This window comes from Hemicordylus capensis, chromosome 4 (assembly GCF_027244095.1).
Source record: "Hemicordylus capensis ecotype Gifberg chromosome 4, rHemCap1.1.pri, whole genome shotgun sequence".
NCBI classification, from domain to species: domain Eukaryota; kingdom Metazoa; phylum Chordata; class Lepidosauria; order Squamata; family Cordylidae; genus Hemicordylus; species Hemicordylus capensis.
This window is the reverse complement of record NC_069660.1, coordinates 259,075,882-259,089,961: the sequence shown is the minus strand read 5'-3', so window position 1 is coordinate 259,089,961 and position 14,080 is coordinate 259,075,882. Positions and strand designations below refer to the sequence as shown.

Sequence of the window (14,080 nt, the reverse complement as noted above, 5' to 3'; positions counted from 1 at the left end):
CGGACTGTGCCGGGCCCAGCTGCATCTCCTCCCTACCGCCAGTTCTGCCCTCCCCCCCACTTTCTTTGCCCCTCCTGGGTTTTGCCTCCACAGCCAGGCTGGGCCCACCACCGCCGCTTGCCTCCACAGCCAGGCCAGACCCGCCGCTTGCCTCCGCGGCCGGGCCTGCTGCCACTTGCCTCCATGGCCGGGCCCACCTCCGCCTGCCTCCACGGCCTGGCCATCGCCATCTCTGGCCTCCGTGGCTGGGCCCGCTGCCATGGTGGCGACCAATCCTCCTGGGTGCACCTAAGCCAATCAGGTGCCTCCGCTGCCCAGCCAATCAGCTGGGCTCTGGGACGCTCATTCCAAGGCACACCCAGGAGAATTAAATATATAGATTTGCCTACTTTCCTTTCACTATCCCTACAATTGGACTAAATTTGGTTCAAATCAAAGTCCACAAGTTAGCCCACTTGCGCCTCAAATGTTTATGTGTCCGCCATCTTGAACTGGGATGGATGACATCATCACAAACTATGCTATTGAGGTGTCCTTGTGTGTCACTCACTGTATGAAATTTGGTTCAGATCATTTAGACTGTCCACAAGTTAGTGCACTTGAGCATCAATGTTCATGCATCCACCATCTCGGATCAGGGTGGATGACGTCATTACAGACTTCACCATTGGGGCATCCTTATGTGTCTCTACAGCTGTAGCAAATTTGGTTCATATAGGTCCAGGTGTTGCAAAGTTGATGGGGGGCGGGGACACATAGACACATGGAATGCTGGGTGATATCATGAGCCTACTGGAAAGTGGGCTAAGAAAGCAGTTGGGGATCTGGTATGAAATCTATTTCAGAAGGAAGCTCCAGGGAAGGTGGGGGGAATCGCCCATGTGCACTAGAAAGCAACAGCTCAATAGCTCTTCTACCAAACTCCCAATGACACTTGCTTTTCTCTGAAGAACAGACAACCATTTAATAGCTGCTTAGGAAAATGAAAAAGTGTTTGCCTTTCAAACACTTCATGGTTGTAGGACTGATATTTGAGAAACACAAGTCCAAAGCTCAGCTGGGCATGCAAGACTAACTATAAGGTTTGTTTAGTTCCATTCATGGCCTATACAATTATGCACTGTGCATGCAAGTGCTACTGAAAACTTCATGAAGGTAGGAAGGGTGACGATTGAATATTAAGTACTGCAAATAAGATACGTCAATTCCATTCCAGTCATGGAATAAAAATGCTTAGTATTAAATTCAAACCATATAATCAAAATAAATACTTGGAGTAGTTAACTGAACAATAAACAGCCAACCACACAAATAATTTTGTAGTCTGGAGCCAAAGATTATTAACATATAGTACATTGGGATATAAATCATGGCTGGGATCCAGATTAACATATAGACCAAATAACTTTGTAGACATGGAACAGGAGAGGGACCATTTTTGCCAGTTCCTCTTTCCCTCTACACGTCTCTGTGTATCCTGAAAATGCATCTTTGAGAGCTGTGCAACCCTCAAGGACATATTTTTGGGTGGTACTGAGGGCTACAGAAGAACTGGTGAAAATCATCCTTCCCTGTTGCATGCCCATCCTTCCCTGTTGCATGTTATTATTTGGTACATGTAATGTTAGTATAGATGTTAGCCACTGTGAATAATTCTGAGCAAAAACATCTCTTAACAATATAATGCACAATTATTACATTAGTTTAGGAAACTTATAAGGATTTATTTAGAAATGGCATTGTCAATTACTTGCTAACTGCAGTCAAAGCTGCTGAACAGTTTTCTTTACCTGACCACGCTGAAAACTGACTTTATTATTAATTGCCTTATGAAGTTTTCGTTTTCCAGAATCTCCTCTGCTTCCAAAGATGGTGATGTAAACACTGGAATTAGTTTCTGCCCCAGAGTTGGATCCAGTATATACATGGATCTGATAGGACATTACTGAAATTGACAAAAAACAAACAAACAGTAATGTGTTTAGCCTTATTCAGGCATTAATCTGTACATATGTGCAGGTATCTGCACAGATGTTTTTGTATTAGTTACTATATATGTGTTCCTTTTAAAAGTGAACAGGTTATAGGTGCTTCTCATATGTGGAGTATAGATGGAAAGAGTACGACTGTACATCCATTGGACATAATGTATGAATAACTGTACATGCATAGAGCTATACACCGACTGTTGAACATAATGTATGAACTGGGTGGGTGTGTTTGCACGCACACATGCAAGCATGTGCATTTATTTCCACCCAACTCATGATCTTCCCAAAGACTGCTTCAGTCCATACTGACCCAAGACTTGGGGCTAAAGCAGTCTAGAATCTTGAACATATACTGTAATACTTATCATCTGAGATAATTTAGACACTAGTTTTTGGAGAAGAACAGGATTCAAAATCTTTTACTCTCAGTTCTGTACACACTGACATGATTCAATAAACAACAGCTGACATGGTGAAGAATATAATAAAACACATGCTTTATTTTAAAAAGAAGCATCCAATATGAAACCTTGAACTGAAAAGGTTAGGCCAGAAAGAAAGGCCTCCCTCACACAAAAAATAAAACAAATGTCACAATAGATGACCACGCAGACTGCATAAGGCTGGTCTCACAAGCAGCCAAGATCAGGCCAGGGCAGCTAAGCCTGAGCTTGGCTGCCCATGGGAACCACCAGGAGCTGACCCACTCCCAGCGGTGCCTCAGTGGCAAACCTGCCCAGAGAGTCCGCCTCTTATATGAGGTTAAGAGAGTGAGTGCTCCCTTAACCCCATGACCCCATGGTCATGTGTCAACACTGGCTGCTTTCAGCCAGAGCTGAAACACTGACAGGCGCCCACCCATCACTGGGGGATCTCCACAATGAGCCATACACTGGTGTGGTACATTGTGGGATTCCCTGCCCCATACCTATGTGCTGCCAAGGGCAGAGGAAGAGCATCTGGGCATGTGATCCGCACACCCAGCACCAACAGGATGATCAGCTGCAGGGGAGGTAAGCTTTCCAAGGCTTCCTCCCCACCTGCCCACCCTAACACTTGATCATGAGAATACTACTTTATTTGGACTATAACTTTCTCTTTTTAAATTTTCTTTGGATAGGGAAAGCAGTCACCAGGGTGAGAGGAGGCAATTGGTATCCCACCCTAAAGGCTGCTAGCATTTCTTCAATTGCACTCTGACTGGAAGCTGTCATTAAAGAAATTTCCTCTATATTTAACATCGAGTGAGATAGAAATTCCTTCTCTGCCCTACCTGCTTGCTTGCTTTATTTAGTTATGTTTACATTTATATTTCTCTCTTCCTCCAAGGAGCCCAAAGCAGTGCATATTGCTTCTTCACAACAATCCTATGAGGTAGATCAGGCTGAGTGTTGCCCCAATGTGGGGCAACATGTTCTGGCACCCCAACCCTCCAAGCTACTGGCAGAAGCCAGCAATCTTCTGGGGTGGGTGATCTGGCTGCCCAGCAAAAAGAAGAGGGTGGTCTGCAGGGGAGGTAAGCTTTTCAAGGTTTCCTCCCCTTGCTCCTTCAAGCACTTCTCACGGATCATGAGAAAGGGTTCCATGGTTCTTTGTAATGTCTAAACCCACACAAACTCAAAACAGAATCACATATCTGCCAAAGGGTCCCTATTTCCCCATTCAGGTGAATGGGAAAATAGAGATATGTTGGCAGGTATGGAGTCAAACCCAGTCATGTGAATGACTAGAAGAGGTTTTATGAATGAATGTAAAGACAAAGAAAAGGGTCTGTGAATATGAAAGTGGAAAGAGGAGACAGGAGGTCAGGCAGTCATGAAGCATGACAGGGTAGCCCAAAAAGAGAAAAAAAGAAAAAGAAGCCATGGCATATAGAGTAGTATTAAGCCTTGAAGTATACAGAGTGCAACGGTGACAGATTTGAATAAAGGTAGCATTCAGGGCCAAAGTATCAAGAGAAGGAATATTTTGGTGTCAGCATTTTACACCCATTAGTATCATGAAAAAAGACAAGCAAGAAGAGTGAAGCAGTCAGGGTGAGATGTGGGAAAGTATGAAGGAAGGATTCCAAACATTATGTTAAAAGAACCATGACCAGTATCTGGAGATAGCTAGATAGAAAGATCACACAGCAGCAGAGACAGATAAAGCCAATGTCAAACTACTTGCAAGATAAAGAAAGATACAAGATCTTACCCAAATGAGCAATATGGTTCAGCAGCAGCTTGGAGCCTTAGTAAAAGACCTATTCACTCCTGGATTTATTTGATAAAACATACTAGTTGTTTTTGTTGACAACATCAAAGCTTTCTAAATCAAGTGAATGTCTAATGGATTGCAATTAAGTATCATGTAATACATCAGGCCTTGACATATTTTCTTTGGACATAAGGAGCCAGCCCAAAAATTTAGGAGCCATATTTCAGCCTTGACTGTTTCAGATGTCATTGTCTTCCCTATGATTTATGAATGACTGGAATTTACTTCACAAACAGAATCTTACACTAAAGGACCAATAGGCAACAGCTGCTGCTTCCTGGGAGAAGGCAGCACTCGCAGTAGGAAGGCTCAGCCTTCTCTGTTTCTGTCCTTCTCTGTTTCTGTCTCTGCGTCTACTGACACGAGGAGAGGAGATGTCTAGGAGAGGAGAACTGGTCTTGTAGTAGCAAGCATGACATCCCCTTAGCTAAGCAGGGTCTGCCCCAGCTGCATATCAACAGAAGACTAGAAGTATATCACTGTAAGATATTCCCGTCAGGGGATGGAGCAGAAGGTTCCAAGTTCCCTCCCTGGCATCTCCAAGATCTCCAAGATAGGGCTGAGAGAGATTCCTGCCTGCAACCTGTCAGTTTTTGAAGACAATACTGAGCTAGATAGACCAATGGTCTGACTCAGTATATGGCAGCTTCCTATGTTCCTATGTCATTGACCTCAATATCCAGGCAGTGGGAGGCTGCACCACCCCTGCTTCCTGAGGAATGCACACAGATGAGGCAGCCAGCAGGAACTTGGGCTGGTGACTGAGATGAGGGATGCTTGGGAGGGGGGCTGGTTTGCCAGGGAGAGGAGGCAGAAGAGCCATCTACTCAGCAATGGCTCTGTGGCTGGCTCCTCCTACTCCCCACCACGCCTTTCCAGAAGGCACCTCCTCACAAACAGAAACAACACTACTATTGCTCCTTCTTGCTCCCAGAAGCCAGGGGTATGCAAGAAAGAGAAAAGTATTGAGCTACTGAGAGGAGGGGGAGGAGGAAGAGTCATCACTAGTTGCAGGGCTGAGGTTACATTGCAACTCCCTCCCTGATACCCACAAGGCAGTGGGTAGTTGTCCCCAGCCCTCCATAGAGACTGCTCTGACTCTAGACAATGTAATTAAATTTGTAGGCACAATGATCTGGCACCTTGGGCTTATAACATACCATATGTTTCCCAAGATATGACAACCTACGGCATATTTAGATCTTTTAAGCAATTATCCATTTAGATAGGAAATGTAGGCAGCAAAAAAATTCATTCTCAGATTGAAAGAAATAAAAGCAAAAGTTCTTAGTTGCACAGGAGGTGTACTGAAATTCAATTCAAAGGAGCCAAAAATCAATAGGTAATTTGAAATCCTGAACTTACTAAATTAGAATGTGTCTCAACATCTATATTTTGTTTCCATTTCCATTTATTTATCAAAACTATTTCAAAGTACATAATGTGCCAGAAAAGGTAAAGATAGATTCTAAAATTATTGTTAATAAAGCTGAACTCTCTGCTTTCAAAAATTATACACCCAATGTGAAATAGTGACCCCACTGAAAACTGGATGTATTTTACTGTACTTATTCCTGCCTTGCAGATCTTTTCTGTATTTGGTTTACTCTCTCTCCTTGCAGCACAGTATATAATATGTATGACCTGGGACTGGGTCTCACGATCTGGGAGACCCAGTTTGTGGCAGTGAGCGGGAAGGGAGGGAGCCCTGGGTGGCTGGATCGGCCGCCCACACAATTGCCGGCTCCAAGATGGAGCCGGCGGGGGCTGGGGAGAGCAGGGGCCGATTGGTCCCTGCAAATTCCAGCATGCCCTGAATGAGCGTGCAGGGCATGCTGGCGAGACCCCCAGAGCTTGGAGGCAGCTTTTCGCCTCCCCTCTGGGGGTCTCCTCATGAGTAGGCACAGCACAAAGCTGTGCCGTGGCTACTCATGATCTGGAAAACCAGGTTTGTGGAGCGCTCGCTCCACAAACCTGGTTTTGCGGTAGGGGCTCTTGAGCAGGTTACCCGCTCTAGAACCACCAGGTTCGCAGCTGAGCCCGGTGGTTCTTATGATCTGCAAAAATCGGGCTAGGAGAGCCTAGCCTGATTTTTGCAGATCGTGGGAATAGCCCCCTGGTCTAATACTTTGCCCTGAGTAGCCTTAATTTCCCTTCCAGATCTACAGTCTATATTTAATGCTAAATAGTTCAGCATATCAGAAAGCCCAGCATAAAGTTTCTGTATTCTGAATTTCTGAACACCTTCCCGGGGCCTAGTTATAATTTAACTGGGGGGCTGAGAATAGCAGTGTGCAAGCTAGCTCAGTTCAAGCTGGGCTGAATGTCAAGTTGGCTCAGCCTCATGGGTTCAGGGTCAAACTAAGCTGGTTCGGAGCTATACTAGTTAAGGGGAATGCCGTGAAGACTCCCTTTTACTAGTATAGGCAGGGCCATGGGGGCTGCCAAAAGTATAGCCGGGGTGGGGGAGGAGTAAATCAGTATTTACAAGTAGAAGCCATGGCTGCGGCAGCCACTGGGGGAGGGGCAGCAGGGCAGAAGTGGCTCCCCCCACCCCTGCTGTTCTCCCCTTGAATATCCTGGGCTAGCAGTAGTCCAGTTCAGGCCTTCTCTAGCCCGGTTCGGGCCTCTATGTACATGCAAGAACCATTTTAGTTACCTTTTTGCATGTGCAGAGGTCACTACAATTGCCCCCACATGTACACAGAGGCCTGAACTGGACCAAAGAAGGCCCAAACTGGACTGCAGTTGGCCTGGGCTACTCAGGGGGAGGATGGTGGGAGGTGGGGGACCTGCTGCCGCACCTGCAGCTGCTGCCACAGCCACAGCCTCTGCCCCTGTACTGGTAAAGGGTAATCTTCACCGTATTCTGCTTTAGCAGTATAGCTACAAGCTGGTTAAACTGGCTTGGTTCGAACCCAAACTGGGTCTGGTTCGACCGGGCCAAAACTGAGCCAGGCCAGGTCGGCTCGAATCCGGTTCAGCAAATCTGGTTTTGTGCACATCCCTAGTTGGGAATGTCCCTGTGCCCCTGAGGGAGGAGAATCCCACTGCTTGTGCAACAGTTTGCTCTTTGTTTTCCCCTTCCTACCTCCCTGATCCACTGGCATGCACTGGCCTCCTCATTGGAAGACTAATCTTGGCTTCAAGCTGATGTATATATTTCTGAGCAGGGAAATGTGCACACAAGTGCACGTGTGAAAATGTCTGCTCAGGTGGGGAGTGTGTGATATTATCTGCATAGGAGTGAGAGAAAGAGTGTTCCAAAAATATTTTGCTTTTCACCAAGAGTTTTCCTAGACAGCATGCTTTACCCCGGGTTTAGTGTGAGGCTTTACTATAAGTTCAAAGTTGCCCCCCCACCCCAATATGTATGTGTGAAGTACTCCCCAATAGCTCACAGGAACTACAGGGTAAATTTGGCCAATATATGAACACACACCCTCCATTCCAGAGGAGATGTGAACTAAAAGCCAGGTGTGAACAACATCCATGTCTTTACTGTTCTTCTGCAGCAAAGATATAGGGTGGGTGGGGACTGGGGTGAGATATCATTGGCAGGGGGGCCCAGGAGCCCCACGGGCCCATCTTTACTTTTTGTCCCAGGGCCCACTCCAACCTTATTATACCCCAGTACCTTCAGATATACTACTTTAGTTTGAATAACATTTTCCTAACCAATAGTATAAGAAATCTGGACAGGAAGCACCTTCTTTATTCTCAAACCATACATAATGCTATTATTACACATCCAGACCCCTCAGCTGAAATTTAAGCTCATGAGGATATGGATTAATCTGCTCCCCCACAACATGTTCCAAATATTGCTTCTATCTAGAATGAAATAATGTTGTTCAAAGGCAGAGTATTAATTACAAGACGAGTGAGCTCTAACCTGGAAGGAGGATAATATAGCATCAAAGGATTCATAATATTTTTGACCCTCCCCTAAAACGGAACCAATTTCACCTGCTTTAACTGTTGTTCAAATGTAACCCCAGGCAGAAGCTGCCAAAATAAATAACTGAATCTGGATCCTTCCCATGCCTTCAAGGAATGTTTTGTAAAAGAGAATGGAAATGGCTAACACCTTAAGATCTATCTCCATTACACGGGCTTCACACCACCTTCACAAAAATGAATCATAAAGATGCCTAATGCAGCTGAGCTTAAGTTGTAGGTGCAGCTAGGTAATTTTGGAACCTGGACCAAGTGGGTCACTGGGCCCCCCTTGCAAAATAATTATCCTCTACACACACACACAAACACATGCCACCTAATGGCGCAGCGTAGAAGTAACTTGCCTAGGGAGCAAGAGTTTGCTGATTCAAATTCCTGCTGGTATGTTTCCCAGACTATGGGAAACACCTATATCGGGCAGCAGCAATATAGAAAGATGCTGAAAGACATCATCTCATACTGTGTGGGAGACAGCAATGGTAAACCCCTCCTGTATTCTACTAAAGAAAACCACATGGCTCTGTGGTCATGAAGTTGACACTGACTTGACAGCACAACTTTATTTTTACTTACACACGACCCATGGTTTCACACAACTTCCCATTGGTGTGGGCAGGCAGGAACAGGAAGGCAGGCACAGACTGAAGGCAGGCATAGGCTAAAGCAGCAGCGCACAGAGCCTCAGCCAGCTCCTTCCACCTGCCGAACAGCTAAAGGATACACACACCTTCTTGATCATTCATCACAAACCCATGGATGTGGCTAGACTACGGGGGGGGGGGACTATGCAAGCCCCCAAAGAATCCACACATGTTCTTGATCATTCACCATGAATCCACAAGTCTGGGCCAAAGTGTATTTGTTGTTGTTGTTGTTGTTGTTTAAAAGACTACACAACCCCCTATTGATTATTGACCATTCACAAACCATCTGGGACACAACATGTGTCCCTTGCTCCACAGTTTAAACATACACCTGGATCACAAACCAGCCTGGACATATCATGCATTTGTAAGGGGGGAAAGTTGCAACCACAACACAAGTCCCTTGCTTCACAGTTCTAACTGAAACCTTCTGGATTGCAAACCAAGTTGAGCATAGCACATTTATTTATTTATTTTTAAGTTTGTTTATTCAGATGTTTACAGTTAGCTCCACTTTCACTATGTATGAAGTTCTCTATGAATAGAAATAACTCTTTCTAGGAGCTCTACTGTAGTAGGGAAAAAATTATTAAAAATCAATGCATTGACCAATCTGCTTCAAATACACAGAGCTCTCCCACCATGCCCTACGTCTGTGCTCATTACCAAAGCCAAGCCATTCCAGGGGGTGCTTTACCCTTTTTTATGAAGGCACAGGGCAGATTCCTCCACATGGGGTGGAATTAAGGGATGCTTCAGTTTTAGAAGTTTTTGTAATTTTCTGTCTTGAAACAAGCCACGTCTAGGACATTTTGATAGTTTTAGGAAAAAATTTAGAAATATTAAAAATCCACAAATTTACCAGTCTGCTTCAAATTAAATATATTGAGCATTCCCAGCCTGCCCTATATCTGTGCCCAATATCAAACCTCTATAGTAAGCCATTCCATAAATATACAAGAGGGGTGGGAAATTGGAATAACCACAAAAGGGAAATCCCATACCTTCCATTGCTGGCTCTGAGGAGGAGGCAGGCACAGGCTCAGCACACCAGGAGGTGGCGGCTGCAGGATAGGGCAGGGCAGACAGTGTGCACAGTGCTCTGGTGGTCAGGCAGCACTGGCCACTCTGCCTCCTTTCTTCACTGCTGCCTGCAGGCAGCCTGCCAGGCCACACTGGAGAGCTTTAGGGAGGCTGGCAGAAAGGCCACCAGAAGCGCTGTCCACCCACCTAACAGCTAATAATCAGGTAGGGGGAGCTATAGCCGGCAGCCTGCCCCAGTATGGGGGGAGACTTCCAATGCCAGGCAAGCCTCCCAATCATAGCCAGCCCTATGGTGCCAGCACAGGGAGGCAGAGCGCTTGGGTCCTCCAGGAAAGAGAGGCTGCCAGGCCAAGGATCTGTGCCCCAAGGTTCAGGCTTAATGGCTCCTCTGCCTTTATATCTTAGATGAATAAACCCAGTTATATACCCCAGGCTTACATGGCAGAAGTCCTTTTTCAGAACTCCTGATTGGTATTTCTCTCCATGTGTCTCCATCACCTTGGTCTTCTGCTAGCCAGCAGTTTAGAGGAAAACATATTTCTTGCTCTGATGGTGAGTTTATTCTTTGAAGTCTAATCTGATTTATGTACCAACTAGGATCAGGTCCACTGTTGTCATGGCCAATCCGTATTTTATACATTTCTCCAATGTCTCTTAGATTGATCTGCAAAACAAAGAAAGAATTCTTATTATAGTTGATTAGTCCATCAAAATAATTTCCGGATCTGTAGGAATTGCCAAAGAAATGTGCCAATCCTTTCTGCCAAAGCTCTGCATCTCCACCTATCAGGCCTCTATCTCAGATCCACAAAACAAAGCTTGGAGAACTTTCTCTTCACTTGTCAGACTCCCACCACTTGGCCAGGGCTGAGCCAGCTGTTTGGCTCACTTTAGACGTAGCCTAAAACAAAAGTTATTTAATTTTCAATAACTGATTAGGTAATCCTTCAGCAATATCCTCACTAAAGCTGAATCAAATTGTCCCTAGGAGCTTTCCCAGACAGCAGGCTTTACCATGGGGTTTCTGCGAGGCTTTACTACAAGTTCAAAGTTGCCCCCCCAAAAAAAACTGACACAAAAAGTTGATTTTTATAAACCAGGCTACAGTCTAACATGGAGTTAAAAGCCCAAATTGTGTGTTAAGTGCTCCCTGATAGCTCGCAGGGACTTTGGGGTAAATTTGGCCAAAATGTGAATGCAACCCCTCCATTCTGGAGGAGATGCAATCTAAAAGACGGGTGTGAAAAACTTCCAGCCAATTTCACCACATGGTTCACAGATATGGAGTTGGGTGGTATTTTGATGATTTTAGAACTCAATCAGCTTCAAGTGTTTAGTTCATTATTAGCTGCAGTGGACACATTCCCTCCTGTCACGGAACCCCATTTTATATATCAAAGTTCAGAAGACCCCAGAGTATGGGCAGGAAACTATGTGATAAGAAACACCTGCTTAGAGCACTTCCACATTTTGTTTTTATTTTACTATAAGTTTGATTTTACTGTAATTTTTAATGTTGCCTGTTTGCATCTTATTGTACACCGCCCGGAATTTTCGGAATGGGCGGTATATTAAATGTATTTAATTAATAAATAAAAATAAATAAAAATAAGTTGCAGCTCTGATGGGCCTGATCCAGATTGGAAATCTTGGGGGGGGGGCAGCTTTAACCATTTGCCTCTGCCATACCCCTGATCCAGATCTGGAGTCCCAATGGCTCCCCAAGTGTGAAAGCTCTCCATTATAATCTAGCCAAGCTCCCCAAGATGGGGGCGGGATATCCAAGATGTCTCATTGGTCCCACCTCCAAGATTCCCAATCCTGGGGGTGGGGGGATACCCAAGACATCTCATTGGTCCTATCAAGCAAGCAAATTTCAACATGAAAATCAAGCAGCAAAAAATTTCACTTAATCCTTAACATCTTTAAGTACAAACAAGAACCTTGTTATTCATGGGAGATAGGAACTTAGGAAGCTGCCATATACTGAGTCAGACCATAGGTCCATCTAGTTCAGTATTGTTTACACAGACTGTCAGCGGCTTCTCCAAGGTTGCAGGCAGGAATCTCTCTCAGCCCTGTTTTGGAGAAGCCAGGGAGGGAACTTGGAACCTTCTGCTCTTCCCTCAGGCTCCATCACCAAAGGGGAATATCATACAGTGCTCACACATCTAGTCTCCCATCCATATGCAACCAGGGTAGAACCTGCTTAGCAAAGGGGACAGGTCATGCTTGCTACCACAAGACCAGGGGGCTATTCTGACAATCAGCAAAAATCGGGCTAGCCTCCGCTAGCCCGATTTTTGCTGATCGTCAGAACCACCGGGCTCGCAGCCGAGCCTGGTGGTTCTGGAGTGGCTAACCTGCTCTGGAACCCTTGGTAGAAAGCAGGTTTGCGGAGAGAGCGCTCCGCAAACCTGCTTTTTACAATCATGAGTAGCCGCGGTGCGCCTTCGTGCCATGCCTACTCATGAGTAGACCCCCGGCCAGGAGGCGAAAAGCCTCAGCACGCCAGGGGCTTGCGGGGGCCACACAGCCCCCGCTCCCCCACCCTCCGTCTGCTCCATCACGGAGCCGGCAACTGTGTGGGCAGCCAGTCTGGCCGCCCAGGGCTCCCTGCCCGCTTGTCTGTGGGGAGAGCGGCTTAGCCCGCTCTCCCTGCAGTTTCTAAAAAAGCGGGTCTCACTGATCATGAGACCTGCCTCCAGCTCTTATTGGAAAGGTAAGATATATGCTACATCTTAACATATATGTTTTTGCATGATTCATTTTAAGCCTCATCCATTTTAACAAGCAGTTGTGCCGGGGGTTAGCTGTTTCTACAAATGCTGACATTTCAAAGCAGCACATTTAAATAGAAAAACACACTTACACCCTGCAGAACACAGCAAACAGATATAAGAACCACTTTTTTCTTAAACTGTGGAAGAAGTTTGCTAAGCAATGTTGAAGGAGTAACCCAAATATATAAGCAGGGTTAAACACGTCTCACATATCCAGTGAGGAGTATGACAACACTTGACAGGAGAAGAAATTGCAGTGAACACACACCCAGAAAAAAGATCTGATATGCTTGCGGAAGGAGATATTTCATTCTAAAGCATGTTTGGATAGCTAGATGGGAGAAATAATACCCCTTATGGAAGCTGCATTTTGTCTTCTGAAGGCAGGACCAGGGTGGCAACATAATCACACTTGGATTTAATCATTGCAAAATGGGAGTGTTGGAAACACTGCAAAAAGCACCAAGGCGAGGAACCTGGAGCTCATCTACTCCCACCCACTGCCTCAAGGCAATCTTTGAAACATCAGCCCTCTACAGAATAAATCATGGCAGATTACACTGTGCCACAAGCAGAAAGAAAAGAGCAAAAAAGCTTTGCCATACTTTATGTGCCTGCAGGCAAGGAATACTCAGTAAGAGCGTCAAAAAGACATAAATGCCTTCAATTTAGAACAGCACAGCAGAGCCCTTTAACAGAGCTGGTGTAAGTCCAGTTCTTAAGATTCAGAACATAGAAAGAAACCAACACATCAACATTTCCCCTTTTTCTCTGCAGAGTTTATGTATGAAATCCTCATATGATTGGCTATCCAGCTGCTTGTTGCCCAAATGGGTGGTGTGGCTTTTTGCCCCAGCTCCCTGCACAAGGCTGGGGTTTGAGCCCATTGGCTCCTGGGTGGGAGGGGGCAGATTTTCTGGCCCACAGATGGCATTGGCATCCTCCTCCCTCAATCTGTTCTCAGCAAGAGGTGGGTGAAGGCTGTTCCGCACCGAGGGGAGCCATTGACGAAGTGGCAGCATGGGGTGGCGTTTGGGGGGGGGCATGTGCAGCAGTGACAGGGATCAGGCAGGGCAGACACGGTTTGGGGCCTCCCAGGAGCGACAAGAGGATGGGAGCAGTGGGGGCTGCCCCACTGGTTTGGAGCGTTCAGGGGGTTCTGGGGCTCTGTGTGTGTGTGGGGGGCAGCATATAGGCCTGTGGGCCTACCCCTTTGGCCTGACTCACTGGCTGTGGGTTGCTTGGGGGGGGGCAACTGTGGATTGGTGATAGTCATGCATGAGTGCAACGTATGTTATCCCTTGGAGATATTTATTGGCATTGGGGTTGGGGCCTGGATATTGCGCTATTGAACCTAAACGTCTAAGCTATGGCACCAAAGAAAGCCGGGGGGGGGGGA

At 46.0% G+C, this 14,080-nt stretch overlaps 1 protein-coding gene across 1 annotated transcript in view; it reads right to left on the bottom strand.

Annotated features, from left to right (window-relative positions):
• RP1 (RP1 axonemal microtubule associated) overlaps positions 1 to 14,080 on the bottom strand; it is a 339,664-nt gene that overhangs the window by 186,862 nt on the left and 138,722 nt on the right. Inside the window, exons 26-27 of the mRNA XM_053242771.1 lie at positions 10,337 to 10,562; positions 1,791 to 1,945 (exon numbers count right to left, since the gene is read on the bottom strand). Coding sequence (XP_053098746.1) covers positions 1,791 to 1,945; positions 10,337 to 10,562 — 381 coding nt within the window. The remainder of the gene's footprint in view (positions 1 to 1,790; positions 1,946 to 10,336; positions 10,563 to 14,080) is intronic.